The sequence below is a fragment of the Oncorhynchus gorbuscha genome, linkage group LG14 (assembly GCF_021184085.1).
Source record: "Oncorhynchus gorbuscha isolate QuinsamMale2020 ecotype Even-year linkage group LG14, OgorEven_v1.0, whole genome shotgun sequence".
NCBI classification, from domain to species: domain Eukaryota; kingdom Metazoa; phylum Chordata; class Actinopteri; order Salmoniformes; family Salmonidae; genus Oncorhynchus; species Oncorhynchus gorbuscha.
The window spans coordinates 10,322,428-10,343,187 of NC_060186.1; the positions used below are offsets into that span (position 1 = coordinate 10,322,428).

At 42.1% G+C, this 20,760-nt stretch overlaps 2 protein-coding genes across 4 annotated transcripts in view; one reads left to right on the forward strand and one right to left on the reverse strand.

Annotated features, from left to right (window-relative positions):
- Positions 1-11,643, forward strand: part of LOC123994411 (ras association domain-containing protein 8-like) — a 32,014-nt gene extending 20,371 nt beyond the window's left edge. For both annotated transcript variants that reach the window (XM_046296943.1, XM_046296942.1), the window contains exons 3-5: positions 1,580-2,517; positions 7,183-7,312; positions 7,586-11,643. In XM_046296943.1, coding sequence (XP_046152899.1) covers positions 1,580-2,517; positions 7,183-7,312; positions 7,586-7,701 — 1,184 coding nt within the window. In that variant the 3' untranslated portion in view covers positions 7,702-11,643. The remainder of the gene's footprint in view (positions 1-1,579; positions 2,518-7,182; positions 7,313-7,585) is intronic.
- Positions 11,644-13,829: 2,186 nt separating this feature from the next.
- LOC123995692 lies at positions 13,830-18,021 on the reverse strand. Of its 2 annotated transcripts, XM_046299358.1 has the most exons (6): positions 17,771-18,021; positions 16,858-16,962; positions 16,250-16,360; positions 15,952-16,072; positions 15,559-15,846; positions 13,830-14,998 (listed from the first exon to the last, which is right to left on the reverse strand). In XM_046299358.1, the coding sequence occupies exons 2-6, from the start codon at positions 16,960-16,962 to the stop codon at positions 14,868-14,870; spliced, it is 756 nt and encodes a 251-aa protein (XP_046155314.1). In that variant the 5' UTR covers positions 17,771-18,021; the 3' UTR covers positions 13,830-14,867. The 2 variants fall into 2 exon arrangements, with proteins under 2 accessions (XP_046155314.1, XP_046155315.1); XM_046299359.1 differs by lacking the exon at positions 15,559-15,846.
- Between the last annotated feature and the right edge of the window lie 2,739 nt (positions 18,022-20,760).

Below are 20,760 nucleotides of genomic sequence, written 5' to 3' on the forward strand. Positions count from 1 at the left end.
TTATCTCAGCTCACTGATCACCATAGCAGCACCCACCCATAGCACGCGCCTCAGCAGGTATATTTCACTGGTCATCCCCAAGGCCAACTCCTATGCTGGCCGCCTTTCCTTCCAGTTCTCTGCTGCCAATTACTGGAATGAATTGCAAAAATCACTGAAGCTGGAGTCTTATCTCCCTCACTAACTTTAAGCATCAGCTGTTAGAGCAGCTTACCGAACATTGCATCTGTACACAGCCCATCTATAAATAGCCCAGCCAACTACCTCATCCCCATATTGTGATTTCTTTTCTCCTTTGGACTACAGTATCTCTACTTGCACATTCATCTTCTGCACATCTATCACTCCAGTGCTTAATTGCCTAATTGTAATTATTTTGCCACTATGGCCTAATTATTGCCTTACCTCCCTAATCTTACTACATTTGCACACACTGTATATAGATTTTTTTATATTGTGTTATTGACTGTATGTTTGTTTATCCCATGTGTAACTCTGTTGTTTGTGTCGCACTGCTTTGCTTTGTCTTGGCCAGGTCGCAGTTGTAAATAAGAACTTGTTCTCAACTGGCCTACCTGGTTAAATAAAGATTAAAACATTTATTTTTTAAATACTGTTGTCATTTCATACTGTTTTCAGTTCATACTGGCACAGTTTTGCACTTGCACTTTGTGCTGCTTAGAAGCAAAATGATGTGGAGATGTCATGGTTTACATATGTCATTTGCTCTTAGAGAAAATACTTGGAGGTCCTAGAGGTAGCATGTTAAATGAATCCATTAGATTTGTACATGCTATTCCATTGTGATCCATGCACAGATACATAATTGTAGGACTAACAGCTAAATGCTGTCTTCATCAACAGTACAGGAGTTATGGTCCAGGGCCTCTTTTGTATGTGTTCAGTCTTTTGTCTGGCCCAGGGTAATTTGATGGGAAAGGTCTTCAGCCAGATTCAGCTGTAGTGACAACTGTGTTCCTTTCATAGGGGTTCTGCTGTTGAGAGGGGAAAGACTGTGGCTTGTGCTCTTATCTGCAGCAGAACGCACACACACACACACACACACACACACACACACACACACAGATTTGGGTCTGGAGGAATTTTTATTGAACCTTACTCCAACCCTAGAATGAATGGGAACTGAACAACTGCTCCTATATTTGAATAGAGAAATCCCTGTTCTTCCTAGAAAAAACAACCCATTACTCTGAAAACTCTGCACAGTGCCCACCCACTAAACTGTGTCTGAAAGCAAGCGGGGTAATTGTGAATGGTTCTTCCATAGTTTCCCTGTTCTTAGCGGAGGTAAAGAGTTCAGTTTAGGGTTGTGGCTGTGTTTCTGAATGCAGGAGGGGATAACAATGACATAGTCAATGGTAGATGATCTCTAATCTGCTGCTACTGCAGAGTGTAGTCTAGCTACTGGTCTGTATGTAACTGGTCACCGGCTGGTATTTGGCAATAAATAGCAAACAACGTTGCCGTGTGACTACTGTACATTGGTCATCTAAGCCCAGTTACTTAGTAAAGCTCCAATTAATTAATCTGATCAAATCATTATTTCACTCTTTTGCAGGGCGCACTGGCAGGTACACGTTGATCGAGAGATGGCGGGAGACGGAACGCCACTTGGCTCCTCATGAGAACCCTGTGGTGTCCCTCAACATGTGGGGCCAGTATGCCAGCGACGTGCAGTTGGTTCTCCAGCGCACCGGCCCCTCCCTCAGCGAACGTCCCAACTCCGACGGCACATCCCGTGTGCCCGAGCGCGGCCTCTACCGCCAGAGCCTGCCTCCTCTGGCCAAGCTGCACCCGTCGTCCAATGACCGCTCACTCAAGCGTCGGGATCCCAAACGTAAGTCCCTCACCTTCATGGCTGGGGCCAAGGGCTTGAGGGATATTTTTGGGAAGGGCAGAGATGCCGAGGCCAAGCAGCAGCAGAGAGCACTGAACCAGGGCAGGGGGGTGGTGTCTGTGCCCCTCAGTCCAGCCCGGGAGCTGGTGCGCCTGGTCCAGCTGCAGAAGGACAAGCTCCAACTACTGGAGAGCCGGTTGCAGGGCTGTGAGGCGGAGCTACACGGCTGGGAAAGCCTTGATGGTGGTGTGTGCGTCGAGAGTCAGGAGGGCGTCGGCGTGCTGGAGGAGGAGCTGGCGCTTCTGGAGCAGCAGCTGCGGAGAAACGAGGTGGAGATGTCCGAGGAGGAGTTCTGGCAGAACGAGCTGCAGATCGAGCAGGAGAGCGAGCGGCAGCTGAAGGAGCAGCTCCAGGAGCTGATTGGACGGGTGCGGGAGTGTGAAGCCCGGCTGGGGGAGTACCTGACCCGTATCCAGGGCATGGAGGCTGGCCTGGAGCAGGAGACTGAGCAGAGCAGGCAGGTGGACGAGGAGGAGGCCCGGGCCCAGCTGGGGAAGGTCAGGGCGGAGCTGGAGCAACAGGTTCAACACAGCGTGCAGCTAGAGAGCAGCTGCAGGGCTGTGGACCGCTCACTTGGACAGTCCAGCAAGAAACTACAGGTGAGCTTTGGTATAAGGAAAAATGTATAGGAAAACAGTGATTGTACATACACCACAAATTCTGCAAAATAGGGTTGAAAACAACATTTATCAAAATGGGTTTGAAAACAACATTTATCATTGATTGGAAGACACACAAACACCTTATGTAAAATGGATGATGGGGATTATACTGTGATGATACCTTTTGCAGAAAAAAATAATGACCATCTGGAACATATACAGTACCAGAGTGTGCAAAGCTGTTATCAAGGCGAAGGGTGGCTACTTTGAAGAATCTCAAATATACATTTATTAAACACTTTTTTATGATTACATATGTGTTATGTCATAGTTTTGATGTCTTCACTATTATTCTACAATGTAGAAAATAGTAAAAATAAAGAAATACCCAGGAATGAGTTGGTGTTCCAAACTTTTGACTGGTACCATATATACACTGCTCAAAAAAAGGGAACACTAAAATAACACATCCTAGATCTGAATGAATGAAATATTCTTATTAAATACTTTTTTCTTTACATAGTTGAATGTGCTGACAACAAAATCACACAAAAATTATCAATGGAAATCAAATTTATCAACCCATGGAGGTCAGGCCAGTCCATAGCATCAATGCCTTCCTCTTGCAGGAACTGCTGACACACTCCAGCCACATGAGGTCTAGCATTGTCTTGCATTAGGAGGAACCCAGGGCCAACCGCACCAGCATATGGTCTCACAAGGCGTCTGAGGATCTCATCTCGATACCTAATGGCAGTCAGGCTACCTCTGGCGAGCACATGGAAGGCTGTGCGGCCCCCCAAAGAAATGCCACCCCACACCATGACTGACCCCCGCCAAACCAGTCATGCTGGAGGAAATTGCAGGCAGCAGAACGTTCTCCACGGCGTCTCCAGACTGTCACGTTTGTCACATGTGCTCAGTGTGAACCTGCTTTCATCTGTGAAGAGCACAGGGCGCCAGTGGCGAATTTGCCAATCTTGTTGTTCTCTGGCAAATGAAAAACGTCCTGCACGGTGTTGGGCTGTAAGAACAACCCCCACATGTGGACGTCGGGCCCTCATACCACCCTCATGGAGCCTGTTTCTGACCGTTTGAGCAGACACATGCACATTTGTGGCCTAATGGAGGTCATTTTGCAGGGCTCTGGCAGTGCTCCTCCTGCTCCTCCTTGCACAAAGGCGGAGGTAGCGGTCCTGCTGCTGGGTTGTTGCCCTCCTACGGCCTCCTCCACGTCTCCTGATGTACTGGCCTGTCTCCTGGTAGCACCTCCATGCTCTGGACACTACGCTGACAGACACAGCAAACCTTCTTGCCACAGCTCGCATTGATGTTCCATCCTGGATGAGCTGCACTACCTGAGCCACTTGTGTGGGTTGTAGACTCCATCTCATGCTACCACTAAAGTGAAAGCACCGCCAGCATTTAAAAGTGACCAAAACATCAGCCAGGAAGCATAGGAACTGAGAAGTGGTTTGTGGTCCCCACCTGCAGAACCACTCCTTTATTGGGGGTGTCTTGCTAATTGCCTATAATTTCCACCTGTTGTCTATTCCATTTGGACAACAGCTTGTGAAATTTATTGTCAATCAGTGTTGCTTCCTCAGTGGACAGTTTGATTTACATTTACATTTACATTTAAGTCGTTTAGCAGACGCTCTTATCCAGAGCGACTTACAAATTGGTGCATTCACCTTATGACATCCAGTAGAACAGTCACTTTACAATAGTGCATCTAAATCTTAAAGGGGGGGTGAGAAGGATTACTTATCCTATCCTAGGTATTCCTTAAAGAGGTGGGGTTTCAGGTGTCTCCGGAAGGTGGTGATTGACTCCGCTGTCCTGGCGTCGTGAGGGAGTTTGTTCCACCATTGGGGGGCCAGAGCAGCGAACAGTTTTGACTGGGCTGAGCGGGAACTGTACTTCCTCAGTGGTAGGGAGGCGAGCAGGCCAGAGGTGGATGAACGCAGTGCCCTTGTTTGGGTGTAGGGCCTGATCAGAGCCTGGAGGTACTGAGGTGCCGTTCCCCTCACAGCTCCGTAGGCAAGCACCATGGTCTTGTAGCGGATGCGAGCTTCAACTGGAAGCCAGTGATTTCACAGAAGTGTTATTGACTTGGAGTTACATTGTGTTGTTTAAGTGTTCCCTTTATTTTTTTGAGCAGTGTAAATACACACAGTTGAAGTCACAAGTTTACATACACCTTAGCCAAATACATTTATACTCAGTTTAACAATTCCTGACATTTAGTCCACGTAAAAATTCCCTGTGTTAGGCCAGTTAGGATCGACACTTTATTTTAAGAATGTGAAATGTCAGAATAATCGTAGAGAGAATGATTTATTTCAGCTTTTATTTCTTTCATCACGTTCCCAGTGGGTCACATACACTCAATTAGTATTTGGTAGCATTGCCTTTAAATTGTTTAACTTTGGTGAAACGTTTCAGGTAGCCTTCCACAAGCTTCCCAAAATAAGTTGGGAGAATTTTGGACCATTCCTCCTGACAGAGCAGGTGTAACTGAGTCAGGTTTGTAGGCCTCCTTGCTCGCACACTCTTTTTCAGTTCTGTACACAAATTTTCTATGGGATTGAGGTCAGGGCCTTGTGATGGCCACTCCAATACCTTGACTTTGTTGTCCTTAAAGCCATTTTGCCACAACTTTGGAAGTATACTTGGGGTCATTGTCCATTTGGAAGACCCAATTGCGACCAAGCTTTAACTTCCTGACTGATGTCTTGAGATGTTGCTTCAATATATCCACATAATTTTCCTTCCTCGTGATGCCATCTATTTTGTGAAGTGCACCACTCCCTCCTGCAGCAAGGCACCCCCACAACATGATGATGCCATCCCCGTGCTTCACGGTTGGGATGGTGTTCTTCGGCTTGCAACCCTCCCCCTTTTTCCTCCAAACATAACGATGATCATTATGGCCAAACAGTTCTATTTTTGTTTCATCAGACCAGAGGACATTTCTCCAAAAATACAATCTTTGTTCCCATGTACAGCTGCAAACCGTAGTCTGGCTTTTTTATAGTAGTTTTGGAGCAGCGGCTTCTTCCTCGCTGAGCGGCCTTTCAGGTTATGTCAATTTATAAGACTTGTTTTACTGTGGATATAGATACTTTTGTACCTGTTTCCTCCAGCATCTTCACAAGGTCCTTTGCTGTTGTTCTGGGATTGATTGCACCAAAGTACATTTGCCTCTAGGAGACAGAACATGTCTCCTTCCTGAGTGGTATGATGGCTACATGGTCCCATGGTGTTTATACTTGCATACTATTATTTGTATAGATGAACATGGTACCTTCAGGCGTTTGGAAATTGCTCCCAAGGATGAACCAGACTTGTGGAGGTCTCCATCTACAATTTTTTTTCTGAGGTCTTGGCTGATTTCTTTTGATTTTCCCATGATGTCAAGCAAAGAAGCACTGAGTTGGAAGGTAGGCCTTGAAATACATCCACAGGTACACCTCCAATTGACTCAAATGATGTCAATTAGCCTAACAGAAGCTTCCAAAGCCATGACATTTTCTGGAATTTTCCAAGCTGTTTAAAGGCACAGTCAACTTATTGTATGTAAACTTCTGACCCACTGGAATTGTGATACTGTGAAATAATCTGTCTGTAATCACCTGTTGGAAAAATTACTTGTGTCATGTACAAAGTAGATGTCCTAACCAATTTGCCAAAACTATAGTTTCTTAACAAGAAATTTGTGGAGTGGTTGAAAAACAAGTTATAATGACTCCAACCCAAGTGTATGTAAACTTCCGACTTGACAAAACCATGTTTACAATGAAACAGAACTGTTTTATTAATTCAAGCATCGTTTCTCACTGCTTGGGACAAATGTTTTTGAAGTTACTGTGTTTGATTGAAAAGGGCCCTGTGTTTTTAGTAGGAACATTTTGGAGGCCTCTTATTAGTCCTCATGATGTAATGTTTACTTACAGGGTGGAGTACACCATATAGGCTGTGTTTTGACAGGCAGCCAATACTGATCTTTTCACTTATTGGTCTTTTGACCAATTACAACTGATCTTTTCACATCAGCTCTTTATCATGGCTGATCTGATTGGTCAAAAGACCAATTAGTGAAAATAAGATCAGTATTGGCTTCCTGTCTAAACGCAGCCTATATAGTGTACTCCACCCTGAAAAACTCTCAGAATTGGACTGCCTGTCTAAATGCAACCATTGTGTGGGCGTGAGGTAAAAATGTATTTTTAAAGAATCGGGTGGTGAGTTTTATATACAACTGGTGATGTTGAGGCCTGAAAAGAACTGCAGATCTACTCCACCAGACTTACATGACTCCTTCCCTTGAACAAACTCTTCCTTTCTGGGCCCTAGAAAACTGATCCTTTATTAGTGGGTTTAACAACCTGCAACATGTATGTAACTGTAAACTGCCTGATTTTAAATGTTCTTCTCAGTGCAACAATTCCACCTGCAAATAGCCTTATATGTAAAGGAATAACATTCCACAAGAGAAAGGTATAATATTTTAAACATAGTATGAATCTATAAAGTTGCTTGTTAGGCGTGAGTGGCCAGGCGGGCCCCCATCAGTGAAACCAAGTATACAGAGAAGTAGAACTGACAGTAGAAACTGCAGGGCAAGTAAATTACTAGTTGAGTGGTTGTTTGTTACAGGAGAAGGAGCAGGAGTTGGAGCAGTTGACCAGGGAGCTGAGACAGGTGAACCTTCAGCAGTTCATCCATCAGACGGGCACCAAGGTCACCGTTCTACCAGCCCAGCCCAATGACCAGAATAATAAGACCGGTACACACAAGCATTACAAAGCATCCTAGTCAGAATGTTTTTGCCTAATCTTGGCTCAGACATTGTATTATCCAACACTACCCCCTAGTGGATGTTAGTACACCATGTCAGGTTTTTGTAAAGCTCTTTATTTGGCTAGTAATGTTACGTTTTGTCACGCCACAGTCCAATCTACACACTAACTGCTCAACCTGAAAGTAAAGAGGTATAATTTTAAAATAAAAAATACTACTTAAAGTAGACCTTGATGACTTCCTCCTCCCCTCTCTCCAGACCTCCAATCAGGCTCGCTGAAACGGCTGGGCTCCTCCCGCCTCCTCCCCAGTGACCTCCGGACTTTGCAGAGTCCAGTGTCTTCAGGCCTAAACCCTGAAGGCATCTACGTCTGACCCCTGACCTTTACCTTCTGCTGGCTACTATCAGTGACCCTCTGCTGGAGTTGGTCAGCTTCTCCCCTGGAGGATCCATCTCTTTATCATCTCCATTGGAGCTCCACCAGAGGAGGCTGGTGGGAGGAGCTATAGGAGGACGGGCTCAATGTAATGGCTGGAATGGAATGGTACCAACCATTACAATGAGCACTTGCGCCGACAGCTCATCGCACCAGCCTCCTCTGATCTCCACTCTGTCCTCCCACAATGCCATCCTTCCTTCTCTCTGCTGAGTTTTCTCCATCTTCCACGAGAACAGAGACCCCCAACAGTTTTGTCAAGACTATAGGATTTAGAATGTTTGCCTCGTTTTGGCATTCTGCCACTGGTGGAGAGCTCGACCATGTCCTTGCATGACTGTTTGAAAAGTATAGCATCTTTTGAGGTACAGAAGGCCCAATTTCAAACAGAACGTTTTAGCCTCACCTCTGTGCACTTCTCCATCTCCTCTCGAAGATTGAGTACCACGACTGAGTAGATGTGAGAAATATGGTATTAACACCACCTAGCACCCTGTTACCATCATATAGAAAGCGAATGGTGCACGATCACAGTCATGTGATGACTTAACTAGAGTCAACTGCTGCCCTGGACAACCATGAGGAAATCCAGATGTTTGTAGGGGTTGAGACTGAAGAAAGTCCCTTGGAGATCAGGTGCTATAGAGGAAATTAAAATATCTTCAGACAACCATGATTTACAAAGACAGAGGTCTCAAAAGTATAATGGCCATTTGTTACAGAAACAGAATGGGTTAGAAAACCATATTTTACAGATAGGCCACCTTGTGTGAGACCTGTGGTGTGTAGCAGAGCCATATCTGACTGCCTTAAAGACTTTAAGAACAGTAAAGGCCGTTATAACAGATACTTATAGTCATGGCAGCTATGCTCCAGAGATCTGATGCACCATTTATGGTCAACACAGCAGTCTAGTGACTAATTGTTGATCAGTTTTGTGATGATGGTTTTTGTGTGACTGATGTCAATAGCTGTAGAATCTAGTCTGCCACTGGGTGGCAGAATACATCTCACAAAACATTTAGCTAGGATCTTAATGTTGGTCATTTCATATTGATTATACATGCAAAAATGTTACATTATGCAATTTATGTGGTTACTCACTTTCATCGTTGGAATCTTTTAGTATGCTGTAAGTTTACCGTTGCACTTTTACTTTGGAAGGGCCTGTAGAATTTGTACTTACCACATAGTTTTTATAATGTCTTGTTTGTGTTGAGTGGTTTTCTTTTCTCATTTGTAACCTCTTGAAGAATTTTGGGTTTGTCTATAGTCTTACATGGCTAATCATTTTTATGAAGTTAAAAAGATGTCTCACATGAACCAAAGCAAGTTAGACAATGTGATTGGTAGCGGTCAACCTGAATGTACTTAATTTGTTAAAACAGAACATGCTCTGTAAATGCCTTTACAGGGGCCACTGTATCTGCCTCCACTTTAAAAGTGATGCATTTGTAATGGTGAGAATTGTTATTGGACTGTATCTGTCAATAGATCGAACTCCACTCTGTGGCTCTTCAGCCTCGTGGAGAGGACTGTGTGAGATAAGAGGTTGTTATTTGGTTGTGGACTAGTCGATACCAGGGAAACCCACCAACTGCAAAGCTGGTGGACGCACGTCAAGGTCATTAGACTGACCTAAAGCTCCTTCCATTCAGTATTATTGATGTCCCTAGTTTGGATCATGAAGAAGGGTTGACCTGTGTCGCCGAAATGTAAACCACTAACACAACAATGGCTCTTAACAACTTACACAGTGGAGACTAGCATGCCTTACTGAATTGTAAATAATCACTACGGTACATAGTATTGGAATATTTTTACAATATTTAAAAGAATGCATAATGCTGACAAAGACAATAGTTGTACATAATATGAATTAACTTTGGTTTTATCCTGCTACTCTGTGGACAGCTTGGTGCATGCACTGATGGCTTGGTTTCAGTGATGTTTTTGTATTGTTGAAATGACCAGAGGCTTACGATGATAGTGGAGTTATAAGTATGGAAGTATAATGTTTATCACAGTGTATGTTACTGACTGCATGGCTCTGTCTTCTACAGTGGCATGTCTTGGTTCCAGACCAGTGCATTCACACATATGTCAGAATAGGTCAGATGACATCGAAATGCAAACCGTAAACAAATAGGGTTTTTAAACACTAAAAAGTGCCCCATCTTTTGGTGGTTATTAGACACAACTTACCACTAAATGCCCAAAGATGCAGGGTCGTTCCACCTCAAAAAGCACAAGAGGATTTCGACACCAATCTCCAGATTTTTCTGAAATCGTTTCAGTAGTGAGTAACTGATACGATTAGCATTCCTGAAACATTATTTTGTAGAAATAGAATTTAATCTGAGAAATTAAGAATTACTCCAATTGTCCATTTTAATTCATAAGATTCAGATAATATTCAATAAACAAAGTACCCAACGTCTGGACCAAACTTCTTCCTACCAATTCATATTTTTGGTCCAAATTGGATGTTGGGTACTTTGTTTATTGAATTTTGATCAGAATCCTATACTTTTAAATGGCCAATTTGGGTGCAATCAATTAGCTTAATTTTTCAGAGATAAAATTACATTTCAACAAAATAATGTTTGAGGAATGCTGATCTTAAGCGTTTCTAAAAAAAACTATTTCTGAACAATCTGCGATGGTGGGTGTCATTGCTCGCTAGAATGACTCTGCACTGAAATCTCTTGGGGTAAAAATAAATCTAATCTACGCATCTATTAGGACAGTTCTTAAACGTTGCACCAACGGAGTATGGTTTTCTTAAGTAATATATAATAATAATATAATATATGCCATTTAGCAGACGCTTTTATCCAAAGCGACTTAGTCATGTGTGCATACATTCTACGTATGGGTGGTCCCGGGAATCGAACCCACTACCCTGGCGTTACAAGCGCCATGCTCTACCAACTGAGCTACAGAAGGACTTTTAAGGGCCCATCTTTGTAAACATGTCTGAAATCAATGGTTTTTCAGATGCAGATTAAGGTCTGGATTCAATCTGTTGCGCTCTAGTGCAGTTTAAATGTTTATCATTTCTGATTGGGCTGACATATGCAGAGTTTACCATGAATGTGGTCTCCACAAACGCGGGAACATTTCCTTCACATCTATATCGTGCAGCCAAAGACAGTAGCGTAGGTGCAAACTGCTTCTCCAAAAGAAATCCCTGACCATACTTGTTGGCGATGTCATGGCGACATTGGCTAGCTATGCTCTGTGCAGAAACACGTCATCAGGTCTAACGGTCGTCTCGCACCATACTGTGCATGTGCAGGCCTCAAATCAAAGGCACAAAAATGTAAACGTGTTAGTTTGACACTTTCACGATGTTGGAGTAATAACAAGTTCAACTACTTAAGATATTGTCTCGAAGCTATGTTGTGCCTTTAAATTGAGAACTAATTCATAATTTTTCACTTCTCTCATTGACTTCTCAAACCTCAGCCTGGTTTGCCTGGTCTGTTTCACAAGCATTCCCAGAAGTCTCTGGGTTTAGAAACTCTGTGGCGCAGCTCTTCAGTGATACGGATTAAATCCAGCCTTAAACCTAGTTTTGGATTGAGAAGAACATTCAATGGAGAATCTCCCGTGAACACAGTTTTTAGTCTAGGACTATGCTGACTATGAGTCCGTGAAACCAGCCCAAAGTGTAAATGATTGGGAGGAAACTTTGCCAACATGTGAGAATGTCATGTTATACTTTTCCCCACAAACATCTGAGAGAAATGATTTTGCCACGTCTAACATCATTGTAATATGAAATGCTTAATACATTTAAACCAGTGTTGAAAGTTTGTCCTTGTTGTTTTCTGTTGTAGCGGATTTCAACTCAAATAAAAATACAATATTTGAACTTTGACTGCAAGAAATTGTTTTGTTGTCCTCCAGCACTAATATTATGGCACAGCTGACTCATTCAATGAATGATATTACCTAATGTAAAGAAATAAGGAACAGAGGATTAGAAGCTACAATTTTGTCTGTCCAAACATGATTTTGTGTCTTGGAACAATCCTAATGCACCACTTGGATTGGTAGATTTGTTGAGTCATATTGTATATCTCTATAACCCAACAAACAAGAAAAGATGTATTTGAACCCTGGACCTCAAACTTTGCACCACTGGTTTTGCAAATCTGGGAGAGAAATGTATAGACTGGCTGGATTCAATCTGTATCACAGAAGATCTGTGCTCAAATGTAAAGGTTATTTCCGATTGAGTCGACATAAGCAGCATTTTCTGTGAAAGCAGTCTCCGCAAACACAGTAACTTTGCCTTTAAATTTTAATCGAGCTATAATGCGAATCTTCTGTGATCATTCTGCAATACAGATTGAATCAAGCCCGTTTATACCTTGCTCTATCATACGTTCTGATCTTCAACATTCTGATTGTGCCCACATTTTTAGAAGTGTAGGCAATTAAAAAGACATCATGAACTGAATGCGATCAAATCTTCCTGAAAACCTCTGGAGGTGGTTGGGGATGCATTGTTTCTCCATATTTTACAAGTGTAAAGGAATCTGGAGGTTTAAATTCTTATGGCTGGGGGCAGTATTGAGTAGCTTGGATGAATAAGGTGTCCAGAGTAAAGTGCCTGCTACTCAGTCCCAGTTGCTAATATATGCATATTATTAGTATATTTGGATAGAAAACACTGAAGTTTCTAAAACTGTTTGAATGATGTCTGTACGTTTAACAGAACTCATATGGCAGGCAAAAAAACTGAAAAAAATCCAACCAGTAAGTGGGAAATGTGAGGTTGGTTGATTTTCAACTCATTCCCAGTTGAAGATAGTGGGATATTGGTCATGTTGCACTTCCTAAGGCGTCCACTAGATGTCAACCGTCTTTAGAAACTTATTTGAGGCTTCTACTGTAAAGGAGGGGTTCATAAGGGCTCTTTGAGTCAGTGGTCTGGCAGAGTGCCACAAACTCGTGACGCTTGTTCATGTGAGAGGTAGTTCCCGTTCCATTGCTTTTCTACAGACAAAGGATTCTCCGATTGGAACATTATTGAAGATTTATATTAAAAACATCCTAAAGATTGATTCTATACATCGTTTGACATGTTTCTACGGACTGTAACTGAACTTTTTTTACATTTCTTCTGCCCCTAGTGAATGCGCTTTGTGACTTTGGATTTGTTTACAAAACACGCTAACAAAAGTAGCTCTTTTAACATAGATGGACATAATCGAACAAAACAAACATTTATTGTGGAACTGGGATTCCTGGGAGTGCATTCTGATGAAGATCATCAGATAAGTGAATATTTATAATGTTATTTCTGACTTCTGTTGACTGCACAATATGGCGGATGTCTTTTTGGCATGTTGGGTCTCTGAGTGCCGTACTCAGATTATTGCATGGTTTGCTTTTTCCGTAAAGCTTTTTTGAAATCTGACACAGCGGTTGCATTAAGGAGAAGTTTATCTAAAGGTCCATGTATAACACTTGTATTTTCATCAACATTTATAATGAGTATTTCTGTAAATTGATGTGGCTCTCTGCAAAATCATAGAATGTTTTTGGAACTACTGAACATAACGCGCCAATGTATACTGAGATTTTTTTTATATAAATATGAACTTTATCAAACAAAACATACATGTATTGTGTAACATGAAGTCCTATGAGTGTCATCTGATGAAGATCATCAAAGGTTAATTAATTAATTCTTTATGATTTTTGTGACTCCTCTTTGGCTGGAAAAATGGCTGTTTTTCTGTGACTTGATTCTGACCTAACAATCGTTTGTGGTGCTTTCGCTGTAAAGCCTATTTGAAATCGGACACTGTGGTGGGATTAACAAGAAGATTACCTTTAAAAAGGTATAAGATACTTGTATGTTTGAGGATTTTTAACTATGAGATTTCTGTTTGAATTTGGCTCCCTACACTTTCACTGGCTGTTGTCATATTGATCCCATTAACAGGATCTCAGCCCTAAGAAGTTTTTAAACCGTTTAAATTGGGTCAATCATAATCCCGCTTCTAAAATCATTATCATTATTTGTAGTCACGAATATCATGTGTCGACATGACAAATCTGAAGAAATTTATTGAAAAACATGTTTTGGTATGATAATCTGATATACAAAAGAGGACCTGTAAAATCATGTGTATAGTACTAGTATTTACATTGGAATTAACTCCTACATGGTTTCTTTCGATCTCTTCGATCTTTTTATGAGACTTTGTCTGTCTTTCTGTTGGACTGCTTTTGGAGAATCTTAACCGGTCGATGAACTCTTCTCATATGATTTACCATATTACCCCTTTGAGTAAATGTTTTCCCACACTCTGAGCACCGGTGAGGTTTCTCCCCAGTGTGAGTATATACATGCTTTCTAAGAGCGTCTGAAGTAGTGAAAGACTTGGGGCATTGGGTGCAGGTGTAAGGACGCTCGCCTGTATGAGATCGCAGATGAACCATAAGATGGCAAGATGCTTTGAAACCCTTTCCACAATGTTTACAGGTATGGGGGTTTTCTCCTGTGTGTGTTCGTGTATGCAGACGCAGTTCTCCTAAGGTAAGGAATGCCTTACCACATATGCTACATAAGTAATTCTTCTCCCCAGCATGCATTCGCATGTGTCTCACTAGTGCACACTGCTGGGTAAACCTCTTACCACAGATGGTACACATGTGACGGCGCTCCCCAGAGTGAATGCGTACGTGCACTTTGAGATCATAAGCACTCCTGTACCTCCGGTCACAGTGTTCACATGCAAATGGTCTTTCTTCTGTGTGAAGTAACTGGTGTTTTTTCAGTGCCCCAGGAGTAGCATATCGTTTGGGACACTGGTCACAATGATATGGCATCGTGTGAACTCCCATATGTAGCGTCAGCAGTGATGGTTTTTTGAAAACCTTCCCACACTCACATGTATGAGTCCTGTTTTGGGGTACAGGGGATCCCTCTTGTTTCTTGTCCCCCTTTCTGACCACCTTTGTTTTCTTGTCAACCTGTTTGATCTCAGTCTTTTTGTCAACCTGTTTGATCTCATTCTTTTTGTCCCCCTTTCTGAACACCTTTGTTTTCTTGTCAACCTGCTTTCTGTCCTTTTCTACTTAGTCGGTCTTGATGTCCTTGCAGAGGTTGGCCACTTCACTGTGAGAGAATGGAGGTAGAGTGCAGTTAAGAACCTGGGATGGCTCGTCAGCATTCACCATTACGTTGAGAGAATGATCCAAGTTAAATTCTGTAAGGAGAAAATACAGGAGATAAGATTAAAATGTTTTAAAAGGGCTTTGGGCCACCACGAGTTAGGCACCTTTGCATAGATTCTACAAGTATCTAGAACTCTATTGGAGGGATACGACACCATTCTTCCACAATAAATTCCATAGTTTTGTCCTTTGGTGATGGTGGTGGAAAATACTGTCTCAGGCACCTCTCAATAATCTTCCATAAGTGTTCAATTGGGTTGAGATCTGGGACCGACGGCCATGGCACAGTTAACATCGTTTTCATGCTCAAACCATTCAGTTACCATTCGTGCATTGTGGATGGGAGCATAGCCATGGAAGGCCATAATAGCCATAATGGCCTGCCCAGGATTTTTATACATGACCCTAAGCATGATGTGACTTTAATTGTTTAATTAAATCAAGAACCACACCTGTGTGGAAGCACCTGCTTTCAATATACTTCGTATCCCTCATTTACTGAAGTGTTTATATTATTTTGGCAGTTACATTGTAATTCATATACTTTATAAGTCAAACAATGGTTGAGTGACCTTTTTTCAATTTTCCTTACCATCACAGGGTACTGGAGTAACCAACACTGAGGTTTCTGCAGGTGGCAGACCCTCCTGTTGCTGTTGCTCTGATGTTGACAGTCCTAGATCCTCCAAACATCTATCAGTGCTTTCATCCAGGAATTCATTGTGGTCTTCATTTTCACAGACCCCATTATCTATGCATTCATCTGAGTATTGCCTCCCATTGTCAGAGTTGTCTGGCTCATAGTTAATAACAACTCTCATTTTTGGAGGGAGGGACAGTGTGGACAGGATGGTATCTGCAGTGTATTTAGAGACATGACCTGGGTAGGAGAGATCAGTTATACTCACCTATATTGCCAAGTAAAAAATACAAGGTGTCCAATTCGACGATTTACTTCATAGCCATTATCTGGAAGGAGACTTACTCTTGTTCAGGTTTCCATGACGCTGATGGTGCTGCAGCACTGTCTTCAGTTGTTCAGGGTCAAAGACAGTCTGTCCACATTCCTCCAGGACAGAGGGGGCAGCACTGAGCCATGCTGTTGTCTAAGAGGAGCAGGGCAATAGGAATACAGCATAATAAAGAGTTCAAATACATTGTACCAGCCACTTTAGGTTTTAGACACATTTTGAAATGACCAGATACAACATTAAATTCATCTGTAGAGCCACATTACGCCATGTTCCGTCAATCTTTTAGAGCAGAGATGTTTTCCTCAGTACCTGCGTGAGGTCTGGTACAGGCAGCAGCTCCTCCAGTCTGGAGAGGAACTCCCACACCAGTGTCTGCAGCACTGTGTCATACAGAGGGCCATAGTGGACTGGGAACACCTCCTGTAAAATAACAATTTAGCATAGCATGAAATGGGTCCATTAAAGATGCACTCCAGCTATTTGGGAACTTGCATACCTGTTGAGAAACAATATCCCAAGTATAAGTAGAGTAATGTACACACATGTAAGGGTGTGTACATTCAAAACAGTAAGCACAATAGTGCAAACTTCAAGCGTAGGCCATTCAAGGAGTTGGTCTGATGTCGTCAGCCTCCTCCCTTAATTGTGGGAACAATGGAGGAGCAGTTGATCTAAGTAGATGTTTAACTGGTAGCCTACTTCAGAAATATATTCAAGCAAAAGGATCATAAAGAAGTCTAGAGAAAAAGTTCCTCACCTGGAAGCTCCACAAAGTTAGAATCTGAAGCCTCCAATTCATCACCATGACTCTCATTAGGTGCAAGCAAACAAAACATCTGACAAATGTACAGGAGTGTATCCCTCAGAAATAATGTTCTCCAGTGTCTCATTCATATAGTGTTGTCTATTTAACCTACTTCTTTGTGTAAGGATTTTTCTGTCAAAGTGTGGATTATGTCTAGGTGGGCCTGGATGGTCAGGAGGTCAGCTGTGCCCGCACTGCAACACAACTCTAAAACCATCTGGAACAGAGGTGGATATGTGAAAAGCAGGACTAGGGCCAGGGTAGTCTGATTAATCAGAATAAATGTAAACTTACTCTACCAGCTCCTTCAGATGCTTGAAAATTTAGATAAAATATCCACAGGAAAGTATTGTCTAGGGCCTACTAAGGTAAAGTTAATTGTACATTGGATTTTTTTTCTCTCCAATCTTGCCATGACAATGAAAATTGTATATTCTGAATCGGGAGGATGGAGAATTTTGTGTGGAATTGTAGGGGAAAGACATAATGAAAATTTTCACACAAAAAGGTGTGGATTGTTCTCCATCCTCCCCTGATTCAGAATATACATTTTCCCATGACATTGGAACGGTTGGTTCTATAGCTATTGACGAGAGAATGACAAATATCCAATGTAAAACTAATTTTACCAAGGCGCTGAACCATATCTCTAAAAGGTTGGGTAAACAATGATTTCCTGTGGAAACTTTTGGCGCAATAGCAGAAGGACAATCCCCCAGAGAATTTTATTCAACATTCTGGCTTGTAATGAACATTTACATGATTTTGCAGGCTGTATGTACCAATGAATTGTGTATTACAGCCTGATTAATCATAATAAATGCAAAATCGACTGATCCCATAACTCAGCTAGTAATATATATCCCATAACTCAGCTAGTTACTAATATTACAAGCTATGTGTATGTAGACTATAGGACATATTTGAATGATCCATGTAAAAACAAAATGAGTCATGCCATATAATATTTCTACATTTAGCTACTGCTATGTGATAAGCAATGCATGACAAAACAGCAAACTAACCTTGTTCTGATGCTGGATCAATAATGTTATCCATAGCTAGTTTGCAAAGCAAAAAGACACCTGAAACAAGCTAGCTACAGATTTCGATGTTAACGATAGATAGTGCGACCAAGCCTAGAACACACATAATATATTAAAGCGCTTGCAACGTAACTAAAAAGGTTGATATATGTATTCAAGCGAACAATACCCGAATCAGCTAAATTCAATAAAACCGTTTTTTTTAAAGGGGTTGCTAGATCCAGCGTCTCATCAGCAACACTAAAAAAGTACTTCCAGGTCATGGATTTCGAAAATCGTCCAAATAAAAGTCCCTCACGTTACATAATAGTAGAAATGCACCAATAACCTGTGATTATTAATGATATATGAAAAATAATTGTCTAAACATGAACAATGATTTTTAAAAAATCATAATTAAGTGACATTTGGATTAATTTTGGTTTTTAAAACATATATCCCAAGTTCAAATAAATGTCCACAATGTGAATCACTATATATGGAATACATATTGGCTTATAAAGCAAAAACTATTCTGGGAGCCTCAGTAAAAGTATTGTGGGGAATACTCAGTAGGGCCTGTATAGTGTATTTCATGAGGCTCTGAATAATATATGTTGCTGGCCTTTTATTTTGGTCAAACAGCTTAAAGTGGGTTGCCTGGACAATATATACTGTACAAATATAGCACTGTACAGGAAAAACAATTTATTGTGTGTCCGCACAACCAGGGTCCAGTCTACTCACTAGAGTCCCTAGAATACAAAACAGGCGAGTTTGAACAAAAAGCTAGGTCATAGGAAGCTTTATGTTGATATTTGAGTAGTGATACACATTTCAGCATCATGGACAGCTACCCTTTTAGACTGCTATGTTGTCATTGTCAGTCTCGCGCCAAACATGTGGCAAAAATGTGTCCCAAAAGCATATGAATATAATTTAATATTTTAGTCAGTGCAAGACCACACACTGGTTTAGAAAAAACGTTACTACTGGTGTCAAATAAACTGGGGTGGAAAATTCTCAGTCCGGTTTCTACTAACCAAATATGTTCAGTTTTTCAGGGGGGTCAAACAGCCTGCTGGTTATTTCTCAGTCTTTCTTGTAATGCCTACATGTAATGCTGCATTCTATATTAATTCCAAAGCAATACATTAATTCACTGTTATTGTGTTGAATATCAGTTGGAAAACCAAAACACCTTAACAATTTGTTTTTTCTTACCCTGGTGTGAAATACAATAATTCCATACATGACTTTCATGCACTCTTGCTTTGCACTAATGGATTTTCCAAATACCAATTATTAGCAGATGATTAGTTAAGAAGCCAACTGCAACAACGATGGAGTGTCATACCTGTATGACTGACACGTTTATACATTGTTTTGCTAGTGACAACAAGGTGAAATTAAACAAAATGGTACAAACAGAGAATGTAAATGAGGCTCAGGTTCAAAACCTCTGGCCTCTGGAGAGTTTAAATGAGGGAATATCAACTGCTCAGCAAAGACCCTCAGACATACTTTTGAGGATAAAGAGCATGGTTCTAATTTTCATCCTGATGAAGCCAAGAGTTCATATGAGGAAGTGTCAGTGGTGCAGCTCAATCAAATCTCAGACACCAAAGATATTGGTAATGAATACTACCACTTAAAGACAGAAAGTTACGGTAGTGGTTTATTGGATGAGGAAATCGTAAGCTCTATGACAACTAGCATGTAACTGCAGAGGTTGACTTGGAAATAAATGAGGATACACTGAAATGTGTTTTGTAAATGAGGCAGACGCCTTTATGGCCTACCACAACTGATGTTGTATTGGAGCCACCAATTGGACGGGGGTGAAATAAATATACAAAAAAGGTCAATTCCATTACGGATAAAGGAAAAAAGTAATTTGAGAAAGATGCGAACCTCAAATATGAATCTTTTTGTATCTAGTCATTACAATATATAATTTAGTTTAATTGAGGGCTTATAATATTGCCCACTAAAATCACAACAAAAAATGCCACATTACAGACATAAGAAATGTAACAGACAAGTAGTAATTTCCTAACTGTTGGACAGCTCTACTTCAGCAGTTCAAAAATAATTATAACAAATTAAATATTATTAATGTTAATATTTCAAATGTCAACAAAAGTAACATTACTCTCATCCTGCCATCTTACTAAGAAAGTTAGTGTCACGTACTGACTTTAGTTCCTTTTTTTTGGGTTTGGTCAGGGTGTGAGTTGGCATGGGCAGGTTTTTGTTTTTTTGTTTTGTATTTCTGTGTTTGGTTTTCCCTCCTGTCCGGCGCCGCCAGAGCCGCCCGCCTGTCCGGAGCCGCCAGAGCCACCCGCATGTCCGAAGCCGCCAGAGCCGCCCGCCTATCCGGAGCCGCCAGAGCCACCCGTTTGTCCGGAGCCGCCAGAGCCGCCCGTCTGTCCGGAGCCGCTAGAGCCGGCTGTCTGTCCGGAGCCGCCAGAGCCGCCCGTCGGTCCGGAGCCGCCAGAGCCGCCAGAGCCGCCTGCCTGTCCGGAGCCGCAAGAGTCTCCTGCCTGTCCGGCGCCGCCAGAGTCTCCCGCTTGTCCAGCGCTCTGAGTCTCCCACCTGTCCGGGGCCCGCGGTGAGGGTCCCCAGTCCGAGGTCGGTGGAGAGGGTCCCACTCCAGAGGTGCCACATAAGTGGGCCAAGATTAAGGTGGAGTGGGGTCTATGTCCCACACCAGAGCCGCCACCGTGGTGAAATGCCCACCCAGACCCTCCCCTACAGGTTCAGGCTTTGCAGCCGGAGTCCGCACCTTTTTTGTCCGGATCCGTTCATTTTGCTTTTCCTTCGTTCGTTTCCGGGGGGGGTGTACTGTCACATCCTGACCTTAGTTCCTTTTCTATGTCTCTATTTTTGGTTTGGTCAGGGCGTGAGTTGGGGTGGGCATTCTATTTTCTTGTTCTATGTTTTGTATTTCTGTGTTTGGCCTGGTATGGTACCCAATCAGAGGCAGC

Bases quoted from the DNA above. Each gene is read 5' to 3' on its own strand.
- LOC123995692 (XM_046299358.1), bottom strand. From the start codon at position 16,962: ATGGTTTTAGAGTTGTGTTGCAGTGCGGGCACAGCTGACCTCCTGACC. The intron at 16,073-16,249 runs GTACTGAGGAAA...TGCTCCTCTTAG, and splicing joins CTGTACCAGACCTCACGCAG to ACAACAGCATGGCTCAGTGC. The intron at 14,999-15,558 runs GTAAGGAAAATT...TTCTCCTTACAG, and splicing joins TACTCCAGTACCCTGTGATG to AATTTAACTTGGATCATTCT.